The sequence below is a fragment of the Oncorhynchus clarkii genome, chromosome 4 (assembly GCF_045791955.1).
Source record: "Oncorhynchus clarkii lewisi isolate Uvic-CL-2024 chromosome 4, UVic_Ocla_1.0, whole genome shotgun sequence".
NCBI classification, from domain to species: Eukaryota; Metazoa; Chordata; class Actinopteri; order Salmoniformes; family Salmonidae; genus Oncorhynchus; species Oncorhynchus clarkii.
In genome coordinates, this window is record NC_092150.1 from 15,153,396 (window position 1) to 15,166,018 (window position 12,623).

The following is a 12,623-nucleotide window of genomic DNA, read 5'->3' on the forward strand; positions in this document are numbered from 1 at the left end:
CTATGCTATTGACTTCTTCAAATGTAAGAGCCTTTCCGGTACCTTTCTATATACCGGTGCTGTTAAGTGGAATAAACTACCACAACAACCAAAACCTATTTTTAAACGTATGTCCAAAGCTTTCTGATGACTGAACGGTAGAACCATTTTCATGTCTGTTTCTATATCATTTATTGCACCATGCACTTTAAGGGACTTAAGGGACCACAATGGAAATAAATCATTGTATTTCTTAAACTGCCAAATAAAATCACTCAATCAATCAGGATAGGGCTCAGAGGTTCTTCCTGGTGAGGAACTGTATTAGGGAGGCTCACAGAGACAGAATGTAGAGTACCTTGCCAGTGGACTTGACTCCCTTCCAGATACAGAAGTAAACCAGTATCCAGGCTATGGCCAGACACAGAACCAGGTCCCAGTTGAGAGATCCTATATTGTCTATGCCAGAGGAGATACGCAGAACCCTCCGCCTACAAAATCCCAAACACACAAGGGAACAGATAACGTGAGATAACTAACTATAAGTGCATACATGTGTGATTGCTATTTACAGATAACCAAACATGATTAGTAAGCTCTGAAATTACAGAGCAAACATGTACATTATGGAGGTATGTGTAAGGACACCACAACCCTTAAAATCACCCATAAAGAAGAGTATCTTCAAGCCATCGTGTTTTTGTATTCAGCAGTGCAACACCAGTTGGCAAGACAACGGCCAGTTGGCTGAGGAATAAACAGTAGGCCACCCAGGCTCCTTAAGGAGATGGAGAAACAATAGACTCTTAGTACTTACTCCCAGAACTCAATGACAGGAGACGTGGCGTTCAGACGTGGCTGATTGAAAGAGTCATTCCTCCTCTGGAACTCCATGCAAGAATCTTGAGAACAGAAATGCACAACAAGTTTGCACAAGCTCAGTGAGGACACCAGCTATATGGTTTCTCTTGGGAACCCAACCATATTCTAACGTTAGGTAAGACTTACACAGGACACCACGAACTGCTGATGTAAAAAGGCCTTTATAAATACATTTGATTAATAATTGAGTGTAGTCCTGTATGTTTCTGCTCAACCTCTCTCTGTATATGGTGGCATACTGGAGTTTTCCTCATTCGATCGTGTCTCGAGGGCAGAAACAATGTGAATGTTTAGGCAATAAATATGATTGGTTCAGTTAAAGTAATCTCAATTAGTTAGGGTTAGGGGTTGGGTAACATTTGAACCAGCAACATTTCCATGGAGCCATTTCCTCCAACCAATCATATTCCTTCTGCCCTTGAGGAAGAGCTTTGACAAGATTGAATAAGGAAAACGTCCACTGAGCCTATGGTGGATCTCTGACCTGTGTTCCATGTGTTGTTGCAGGAGGCCCAGGGCAGGTCCCAGGTGAAGGAGTAGGACAGGTAGAAGATGGCCCAGGCCAGGACGATGATGTAATAGAAGTTCAACAGAGCCACGATGACTTGTGTGGCGTAGCCCACTCCTGCAGCGGGGACCAAGGACAAGTGGAGCATTGTGGTTGGCTATGACAATGCCTTTCAATGTTGAATACAACAACACGCATGAAAACCATGTCTTCATTCACATTGCCGACTCCACCATTTCCCATCCGGTAGCCTCTCTGGCTCCTGCGTGAATGTCTACAGTTATATTGTCCTTATTAGGGGCCAATTGAATGATGAAAGCGTTGGATACTTGGAAGTGTGCCAGTGTCAGTGGCATGCCAACCATTACATCAACCCCCTCCTACTACATACTGGCAGACAAGCATGCACAAACACACACGCACTAACGCAAAAAGTTCTCAAAATGTCTCTCTTATTCAATTCCGTTATGCAGACAAGTAGTAGACATGGCTGTAGATAGAGGTAAAATCCACAAAAAAACTATATTTTGGTATTTTTTATAATTAGTCCACTGTTGATATAGTCCCAAAATGTTTTGCTCTTTCAAGAAGCAACGTGATCGTTTTTGAGCGGATTTTTCCCTTTAATCCTGTCCTTGAAACACATTGAAATGCAGTACACATTAAACAAAATATAGTTCTGACAAAATGTTTTGTAACTGTACTATAACCAAAAAGCCAGTCGTTTCACAGGAACATCCAAATGAGCAAATCTGTGAAGAAAGGCATTGCTTCATAGACAGTAGACATTAGTGGAGGATCACCTTCAAACAGTGGAGTGATCTTCCTCCAACAGGTGACACCTCCCTCGCTGGTGTACTGTCCTAGAGCTGTCTCCAGGAAGAATACTGGGATTCCACACGTGAAGAGAAAGATCAGGTAGGGGATGAAGAAAGCACCTGTTGGGAGGAGAAGGGGAGAGGAGAGAAGTTATCAAGGTGTCGACTCGAGCACCATTTTGATATGAGGTCAGATGACATATGCAATCAACAAGGATGATGCTTTTTGAGGCAACATTTCAAGGTTGGACGTCCCAAAGGTACTCTAAAATGCTATTCCTTGATTTGGCCAGTTTTAAAGTCAGCATCCCACATTTCCTTTGCCGGGTAGGATATCCACAGATCTTGCAGCACAACTTCCGTTACAATTAATGGTGAACGGAAGACCTCAATTTGGAGAACATTCTCCAGAAGAATGAGGAGTAACTTTGTGAACTGTGTGTATTAAGTTTATTTATTTTCCAAATGATTTGACAATGTTGATCAAATTACTGTCATTTGTATAATAATGTAAATCATTTGGACAATGGCGAGCTTGCTGTTACAGTGCTATTACGATAACATTTTACCAAGATATGAGAAATGGGGGTTAGACATAATACATAAAAACAATGAAGTTTAAGAAACCCAGAACTACCTTATGCACCCCCCCCCCCCCCCCCAAGTCCGCCCGTTCGTCTACTCAACCTCTTTTAAAACGACCAATTTAAAAGACATCAACCCTGTCATTCTGAAAAGCTGGTTTTAATTGGTACCTCCATAATATTGTGGGATATAATACATTCCAAACAGGAGTGTGTTGTTTGCTACAGTTGTACTGCATGATTGATATGTTGTATGTGTCTGGGCTTGGCAGGCGGCACAGAAGTCCTTCATAACTGTTTCTAGCATTAAAACACAATGTACTCAAAGGCTCCAGTGCTATTTAAGTTCATAACAACAGGCTTTGGGTCAGTTAAAGGTAATATAGTAGGTAAACTTACATTTCTTTAATGATATGGATATGACATCAGTCACAGCTGTCCTGATCAATAGTACTGAAGGACAATTATGAACCGATATGAACAAAAGGATGTGACATGTTGTCATTGAGCACTGCGATGGTATCCCTTCCCTGTACTCAAATGACCTAGTGGCCTCATGGGTGGAATGATATTAATATTTTTCATAATTACATTATTTAAAAAAATATATTTTTAAAAAAGGCCAAAAATCTGGTCTTACTATGTGAAATGGTTTTGTTATATTTCAGTCTTCTGTGATGTATATAAAGTGTAACATTGGGATGCAAACTCAACATGTAATACATTTCAACTCTATATCTGACATGTACAGGTGTCTTATTTTCTTTAAGCCTATAACCATGTGTGTGAGGTGTATATACTATATACTTTTGTTTCAAAATATATGTGTTTAAGACTACCAAGAAACACTCTGAGTGACCTAGATTTAGCACAATGCAGTAAAAGGTGAAACCTACCTCCTCCGTTCTTGTAGCACAGGTAAGGGAAGCGCCACACATTTCCCAGTCCTATGATCTCCCCGGCGACAGAAAGGACAAACTCCACCTTGTTGCCCCACTGACCCCTTTCCTTCATCTTCTCATCGCTCTGTGGCACAATGTCCAGGGGCCGACTGTGGTCGTTGGAGGGGTCCATCTTGGGCAGGCTCTCCATGTCGCCTGAAGAAGCAACACATTAGAGTGAGTGGAGGAGAGGTGAGACACTAGGAGGGAGAGTAACACTACCTTACATAATTATATAGGCTAACCCCACAGCCTACAGTCTTGTATTTACTGTGTAGTGGTATTGAGCAGGGAAGGGGTTTCTCCTGTAGTATCTGTATACCTTTATCACACCACTCCCAGATCAACAGGCTCATCTTAAAGCAAACACAACTTTACAGTCCTTAAGTCTCCCTGGGGACTATGTCCTGGAAATTAACAATGGGAGGAGTGCAAGCCTCAAGGACATGGGGGTTATAGGGGCCCTTCAGTTGTGCATACATCCCCTTTGAGTGTTTGGAACAAAGGTCAAGCAGCAAGAGGTGTGAGAGAAGGAAGAATTTCAAGACATTCTGTAGTTCTCACACACAATTTACCGCAAGCAAGAAAGAGTCAAACATGGACAAAACATTAATAACACCTGCTCTTTCAATGACAGACTGACCAGGTGAATCCAGGTGAAAGCTATGATCCCTTATTGATGTCACTTGTTAAATCCACTTCAATCAGTGTAGATGAAGGGGAGGAGACAGGTTAAAGAATCATTTTTAAGCCTTGAGACAGAATATTGAGACATGGATTGTGTATATGTGTGCCATTCAGAGGGTTAATGGGCAAGACAAAAGATGTAAGTGCCTGAACGGGATATGGAAGTAGGTGCAAGGTGCACTGGTTTGAGTGTGTCAAGAACTGCAACGCTGTTGGGTTTTTCACACTCAACAGTTTCCTGTGTGTATCAAGAATGGTCCAACATCCAAAGAACATGCAGCCAACTTGACACAACTGTGGGAGGCATTGGAGTCAACATGGGCCAGCATCCCTGTGCAACTCAATATTAGGAAGGTGTTCTTAATGTTTTGTACACTCTGTCCCTCCCTGTCTAGAAGGGGTCCAGTCACTGAAAATTGGGTCTTACGTGACGTGACGGCTTCTTTGAGCTTCACAACTCATGGCCGGACTGTGTTTAGGTCCAGTGATGCTGAAAGAGGAAACAGACAGCTCACTGACCGTGCTCACTGCTGTCATATCTCATTAACAAGGCCTCTCATCACCCTCCCCTCCCTCTCCCTCTCTGTTTCTTTCTCTTTCACTCCCTCTCTCCCTTTCTCTCTTCTTCCCTCTCGCTCTCTCTCTCCCTCACTCTATCTCTCTCTGACCCCCCTGTCTCCCTCTCTCAACTTGGTTAGTCCAGTAGCCCCTCCCGTCACAGATCAAACAAAACAAATTAATGTTCGGCCTGCGGGAGAGGACTGTTCCAAGAGTCCTCCCCCCTTAACCCAAAACACCAGGGCCATTCTGACCTGGCTCTCCTGGGTCTAATAAGATGGCTGTTTTCTCGGCAGAGAGAGTTGAATTTAGGTCTGCAACAATAGGAGAGATGGCAACCCCGCTGTGCCATAAGCTTTGGGAATGTGCTCTTAGCTCAGCCTATCACTGGCAGAGCAGGGCAGGGTGGATGGGATGGAGGGGAGAGATGAGCCAACATCTTCTGAGCCTGGGCCAAATTGTGGCCAGCGGTAAAAATAGAGCCCCTTGTTTTCAGAAGGTATTTGGTGGGAATGAAGGCTTGGCATCATAAAGGACTGGAGCCTCTTATTGGCAAGGGGCTTCTTTGTGCTGCTGGGATGGCATAGAGAGGAGATCTCCAGCCTGCCAGGGAGCCTGATCACACTTTACCTTGGTTTTTCACAGGCTCAATATGGGCCACGGGAGCAGCGTGACCCACAAGCCAAATTCCTCCACACTGAGACCTCTCCAGACTCCAGTCCAATTTTTTTTTTTACTAGGTGAGAATAAATATTTGCCTCATTTCTAGTAACAGGACAGCTGCTTTGCAGATAGGTGTTTATACAGAAGCTAGGGGGCTGTCTGAAATGAAGGCCAAGACTGAGTAGAACTGAGCACGCCAAGCCTCAAGCCAAGCATTCACCTCTCTCATAAAGCCTCACGCAAAGCCACTGAGCCAGCATTCACCTCTCTCATAAAGTCTCAAGCCAAGTCACTGGGCCAGCATTCACCTCTCTCATAAAAGACTGCACTTCAACAGACTCACTGACTGACTACAGTGGGCAGCCTACTGGATATCACTCTTTCTGTCAGCCTACTGGATTTCACCCTCTCTGTCATTCTACTGGATATCACTATTTCTGTCAGCCTACTGGATATCACTCTGTTAGCCTACTGGATATCACTCTTTCTGTCAGTCTACTGGGTATCACTCTTTCTGTCAGCCTACTGGATATCACTCTGTCAGCCTACTGGATATCACTCTTTCTGTCAGCCTACTGGATATCACTCTTTCTGTCAGCCTACTGGATATCACTATTTCTGTCAGCCTACTGGATATCACTCTGTCAGCCTACTGGATATCACTCTTTCTGTCAGCCTACTGGGTATCACTCTGTCAGCCTACTGGATTTCACGCTCTCTGTCATTCTACTGGATATCACTCTTTCTGTCAGCCTACTGGATATCACTATTTCTGTCAGCCTTCTGGATATCAATCTCTCTGTCAGCCCACTGGATATCACTATTTCTGTCAGCCTACTGGGTATCACTCTTTCTGTCAGCCTTCTGGATATCAATCTCTCTGTCAGCCCACTGGATATCACTATTTCTGCCAGCCTACTGAATATCACTCTTTCTGTCAGCCTACTGGATATCACTCTGTCAGCCTACCTGATATCACTCTTTCTGTCAGCCTACTGGATATCACTCTTTCTGTCAGCCTACTGGATATCACTCTTACTGGCAGCCTACTGGATATCACTCTTTCTGTCAGCCAACTGGATATCACTCTGTCAGCCTACTGGATATCACTCTGTCTGTCAGCCTACTGGATATCACTCTTTCTGTCAGCCTACTGGATATCACTCTTTCTGTCAGCCTACTGGATATCACTCTGTCAGCCTACTGGATATCACTATTTCTGTCAGCCTACTGGATATCACTCTTTCTGTCAGCCTACTGGATATCACTCTTTCTGTCAGCCTACTGGATATCACTCTTTCTGTCAGCCTTCTGGATATCAATCTCTTTGTCAGCCCACTGGATATCACTATTTCTGTGAGCCTACTGGATATCACTCTTTCTGTCAGCCTACTGGATATCAATCTCTCTGTCAGCCCACTGGATATCACTATTTCTGTCAGCCTACTGGATATCACTCGCTCTGTCAGCCTACTGGGTATCACTCGCTCTGTCAGCCTACTGGATATCACTCTGTCAGCCTACCTGATATCACTCTTTCTGTCAGCCTACTGGATATCACTCTTTCTGTCAGCCTACTGGATATCACTCTTTCTGTCAGCCTACTGGATATCACTCTTTCTGTCAGCCTATGGGTATCACTCTTTCTGTCAGCCTACTGGATATCACTCTTTCTGTCAGCCTACTGGATATCACTCTTTCTGTCAGCCTACTGGATATCACTCTTTCTGTCAGCCTACTGGATATCACTCTGTCAGCCTACTGGATATCACTCTGTCAGCCTACTGGATATCACTCTTTCTGTCAGCCTACTGGATATCACTCTTTCTGTCAGCCTACTGGATATCACTCTGTCAGCCTACTGGATATCACTCTTTCTGTCAGCCTACTGGATTTCACGCTCTCTGTCATTCTACTGGATATCACTCTTTCTGTCAGCCTACTGGATATCACTATTTCTGTCAGCCTTCTGGATATCAATCTCTCTGTCAGCCCACTGGATATCACTATTTCTGTCAGCCTACTGGATATCACTCTTTCTGTCAGCCTACTGGATATCAATCTCTCTGTCAGCCCACTGGATATCACTATTTCTGTCAGCCTACTGGATATCACTCGCTCTGTCAGCCTACTGGATATCACTCTGTCAGCCTACCTGATATCACTCTTTCTGTCAGCCTACTGGATATCACTCTTTCTGTCAGCCTACTGGATATCACTCTTTCTGTCAGCCTACTGGATATCACTCTTTCTGTCAGCCTACTGGATATCACTCTTTCTGTCAGCCTATGGGTATCACTCTTTCTGTCAGCCTAATGGATATCACTCTTTCTGTCAGCCTACTGGATATCACTCTTTCTGCCAGCCTACTGGATATCACTCTTACTGGCAGCCTACTGGATATCACTCTTTCTGTCAGCCTACTGGATATCACTCTGTCAGCCTACTGGATATCACTCTTTCTGTCAGCCTACTGGATATCACTCTTTCTGTCAGCCTACTGGGTATCACTCTTTCTGTCAGCCTACTGGATATCACTCTTTCTGTCAGCCTACTGGATATCACTCTTACTGGCAACCTACTGGGTATCACTCTTTCTGTCAGCCTACTGGATATCACTCTTTCTGTCAGCCTACTAGATATCACTCTTTCTGTCAGCCTAATGGATATCACTCTTTCTGTCTGAATACTGGATATCACTCTTTCTGACTACCAGTGGTGGAAAAAGTACCCAGTTGTCATACTTGAGTAAAAGTAAAGATACCTTAATAGAAAATGACTCAAGTAAAAGTGAATGTCCCCCAGTAAAATACTACTTCAGCAAAAGTTTCAAAGTATTTGGTTTTAAACCTATTTCAGTGTCTAAAGTAAATGTAATTGATAAAATATATTTAAGCATTAAAAGTAAAAGTATAAATACTTTCAAATTCCTTACATTAAGCAAACCAGATGGCAGAATTTTCTTGTTTTAAAAATGTATGGATAGTCAGGGGATATCACTATTTCTACTCTTTTCCCAGAAAACCCAGGGTTATTATTTGACTGTGCACGTATATGTTTGTGTTCATGTTGTGTTCCTATGTGTGAGAATCTATGTGTGGGTTTGAATGCGTGTGTGTTCATGTCTGTTTAATCACGTGCTGTTCCTACTGCAGGTGTGGATTGATGGTGGCCCTCAGATCTTTTTCACCTACGCTGCCATCTTGGGAAATGTTCTCCATAAGATTTGCTTCATGACATTGTGAAATAATAATGGCAGTTGTGAATATAAGTGATTATTATTATTCTTGGCATCATACAAAGATAGTCAGAGGATTTAGACTGCAAGTTCCAACCTGAATCACCATTATTTATAACAAGCCTATTTTCATCACAGTTTTTGCCTAGGGGGCATAGGTATGCCACAAAGCTCCGTACGATACGCTCCGTTGACACACAAAACAGAAAAGTATTTGAATTTTGGAACTAGATGTTCATAAACTTGTCTGAGGATGTTACAGCATGTCATCACACCCACCAGTGGTGAGATCCTGCTCTAGCTCGTATTAACATAATTTAACCCTACATTGGTTTTAGGTGGTTTGAACCACCAACTGATATACATTGAGTGTACAAAACATTAGGAACACCTTCCTAATATTGAGTTGCACCCTCTTTTTCGCTCAGAACAGCCTCAATTCATCAGGGCATGAATTCTACAAGGTGTCGAAAGCATTCTACAGGGATGCTGGCCCATGTTGACTCCAATGCTTCCCACAATTGTATCAAGTTAGTTGGATGTTCTTTGGGTGGTGGACCATTCTTGACACACATGGGAAACTGTCGAGCGTGAAAAACCCAACAGCTTTGCAGTTCTTGACACATTCAAACCTGCCCGCCTTGCACCTACAATCATACCCCGTTCAGCAATCTGAAAGTGCTTCATTCTTCTAGTATGTTGGAATATGTCAGGTAACTGTGATCATGCTTTGCATTTTCCACTGTACTGACATTGACAGTTAACGTATGCATTAACCTGATGTTTGGAGATCTTACAGTCTGTCATCTGTCAGCGTGTCTAGAACTGATTGACTGAGTATTATTATGTTAGGACATCTCTTAATGAAGATGCACAGAGGCAATGCTATGACTGCATTAAAAACACTGTGTACAACATATTGGGAACAATCAGTGTAGATGAAGGGGAGGTGGCAGGTCAAAGAAGGATTTTTAAGCCTTGGATGGATTGGATTGTGTATGTGTGCCATTCAGAGGGTGAATGGGCAAGACAAAAGATTTAAGTGGTCAATCAGTTCTAGACACGCTGACAGATGACAGACTGTAAGGTCTCCAAACATCAATGCATACGTTAACTGTCAACATCAGTACAGTGGAAAATGCAAAGCATGATCACAGTTACCTGACATATTCCAACATACTAGAAGAATGAAGCACTTTCAGATTGCCTGGCAGGTGTAGTGGATTTGAATTATGCAACCCATTACCAAACACGTTACGAAATTATAAAAATGTTAGATAAATGAACATCTCTGATCAAATGATTCAACACATCTGTCTGAAATGATGTTTACATTAAGACTGAGCGTGATACTGTACGTACATGTTTAATTCTCCAATATCTGAGTCTCTTTGTTTGTCTGAGATAAGTCAAGTCAACACTTGGATCTGGGTGAAAACCCATCATACTGATTGTGGTCAGAATGTACAAGGCACAAGGTCCTGGATGAGTTAAGGACACAACTGAGTGAAAACTCCCAGTGAAAATGTAAACAATGACATTGATTTCCACCACAGGATCAGATCTGCTGGGTTGCTACTGTAGGGCCACGTTTAACAAAACAAAAAAAGCTGAATGTTTTAAGAACCAGAAATGTATATTAAAAACTATTGCAGAAAAAACAATAATATTCTAGACCGGTCCCATTATCCAGACACCTGCATCAGCTAAGTATAGCCAACATAAAGTAGGAATGACTTCTCCTGTGGCTCTGGCTGCATCTATCATGGTAACACATTACATATGGATGATCTCACTGTATTCATGTTTAGAATTGATTCAGTAACTCTAGCAACAATATTGCATTAACATGGACTTACATACTACAGTAGTTTAGTAATTATTTTGTAATTGCATAATGGAGTTGAGGGGACGGTCCCACTTCAAACTAACTATAACTTATAAATGTTTTATATAGCACAAACGTCTTCACAAGCATGGCATGGATCCATAACAAATCATCTAAAAGCTGGTGTCATACTATATAAAGGGTGTATAAAGGGTAACATAACAGCTCCTTATGTAGGGTGCTATAGCAGCTCCTTATGTACGGTGACATAACAGCTCCTTATGGAGGGTATCATAACAGATCCTTATGTAGGGTGACATAACATCTCCTTATGTAGGGTGACATAACAGCTCCTTATTTAGGGTGACATAACAGCTCCTTATGTAGGGTGCATAAACAAATGGAACATAACCCAACCCACTATACATTTAACTCTAAAGACAAAAGGGCAAGGCAAGTCATGCATGATTCTTATGTTATTCATTAGCCAATGTTAACCAGGGCAGTTGGTATTGTTTCTAATGATACATTAACACATTGCATTTAAATTGGTTTAGATGTTCAATATATTTGTATCGATCCAACTGAATCTGCACACGTTTGTTAAGCAACCTGTCAACAGAGTGATTATGGACCTCATCTCCAAAGGTTGTCAACAACAGACGACTTGTCAACCTTACTTTCTTAAAGTATATCCATGACTTGTCAACCTTCTTAAAGTATATCCATGACTTGTCAACCTTCTTAAAGTATATCCATGACTTGCATGTCATAAAGACTGGATAAGATCCATGGACATTAGCTCCTCTCAATAGATCAACATCTAGACTATTCCTAACCTCAGAGACAGTTTTCATTATTACACAATCAAAAAAGTGCCAAATAATGGGTCCCCAAATGTCTCAATAAGGAAGCATCATCAGGCCAGATGGGATATCTTCATAAAGACAAACCAAGCATGGCGTAGAGCCAACATCTAGGAGTCAACAATACTCACTGAATATTCATCAAACTTAACCATTCAACAAAAAGTTATTTTTAGAAGAGTGCAAACTCATGCCAACCTAAAATGAAGCAGGAAATATGCCACTGTAATTGTGTATGATGATTTCACCAGTACAGATGCATGGAAAAGTAAGCATATTTTTTTCACCCAGTGCGTACTCACCTTTCATAGTGATGTAAAGACAGCCTTATGGTTTGAATGGTTAGCCAGATATTGGCCTGTTGGTGTCCAGGTTGCACTATATAATGTGCATGGAGGGGCGGGGATCTCTGTAACTCCAAACTTTAGTTCAGCCTTCAATGAGCTTCTCGTCAACTTTTCTCTGCACCCTCTTCTAGCCCCCCTTCCTCTAGTTCCATTCAGAAACCCCCACACACATCCCCTCTCTTCCACCCCACACACACACACACACTCAATGCAGCACACTAGAGGTCTGTGCCTTCTCTGTGTGGTGGGTCGATTGCATAACCTTGGAAACACACATTCTCCCAGGGTCTCTCTCTCGGTCTATAGTGGGAGGGGGAGGTGGGACTGGGTTCAATATTGTGTTCAGCCTTATAGATCTCCTTAAATACATTACAGACTGACACACACAGGCATGCATGCAGGCACACACACACACATACACCGTCGCACCCCAAAGAGCCCCATCCAACCCCATCATATATTCCTCCAGTCAAGTGAGATTTCTAAGCTGTCTGCACTGACTGATTGTAATTAAAACATCACTCCTGCTTAGTGAAGCCCCTGCTCCCAAACACATCCCCGATTCATCCCCCGGAAAATAGACCGGATCCCTTCCTCACAGGCCCAGCACCCCATTCACAACATTTTCCCACCGCATGGGGCTAGAGTGGCCCAGTTCAGGGCATTTGTTTGAAGGTTGTGGGCCTTAACAATCCAGAGGCCTTTTCTGGGGTTGACGTGTTCT

The 12,623-nt window shown here is 42.7% G+C and overlaps 1 protein-coding gene across 1 annotated transcript in view; it reads right to left on the reverse strand.

Annotated features, from left to right (window-relative positions):
• Nucleotides 1-12,007, reverse strand: part of LOC139406495 (sodium- and chloride-dependent GABA transporter 2-like) — a 42,043-nt gene extending 30,036 nt beyond the window's left edge. The window contains exons 1-6 of the mRNA XM_071149143.1: nt 11,855-12,007; nt 3,668-3,868; nt 2,173-2,307; nt 1,346-1,486; nt 797-881; nt 338-470 (exon numbers count right to left, since the gene is read on the reverse strand). Of these exons, the coding sequence (XP_071005244.1) occupies nt 338-470; nt 797-881; nt 1,346-1,486; nt 2,173-2,307; nt 3,668-3,868; nt 11,855-11,861 (702 nt within the window). The 5' untranslated portion in view covers nt 11,862-12,007. The remainder of the gene's footprint in view (nt 1-337; nt 471-796; nt 882-1,345; nt 1,487-2,172; nt 2,308-3,667; nt 3,869-11,854) is intronic.
• Nucleotides 12,008-12,623: the final 616 nt, after the last annotated feature.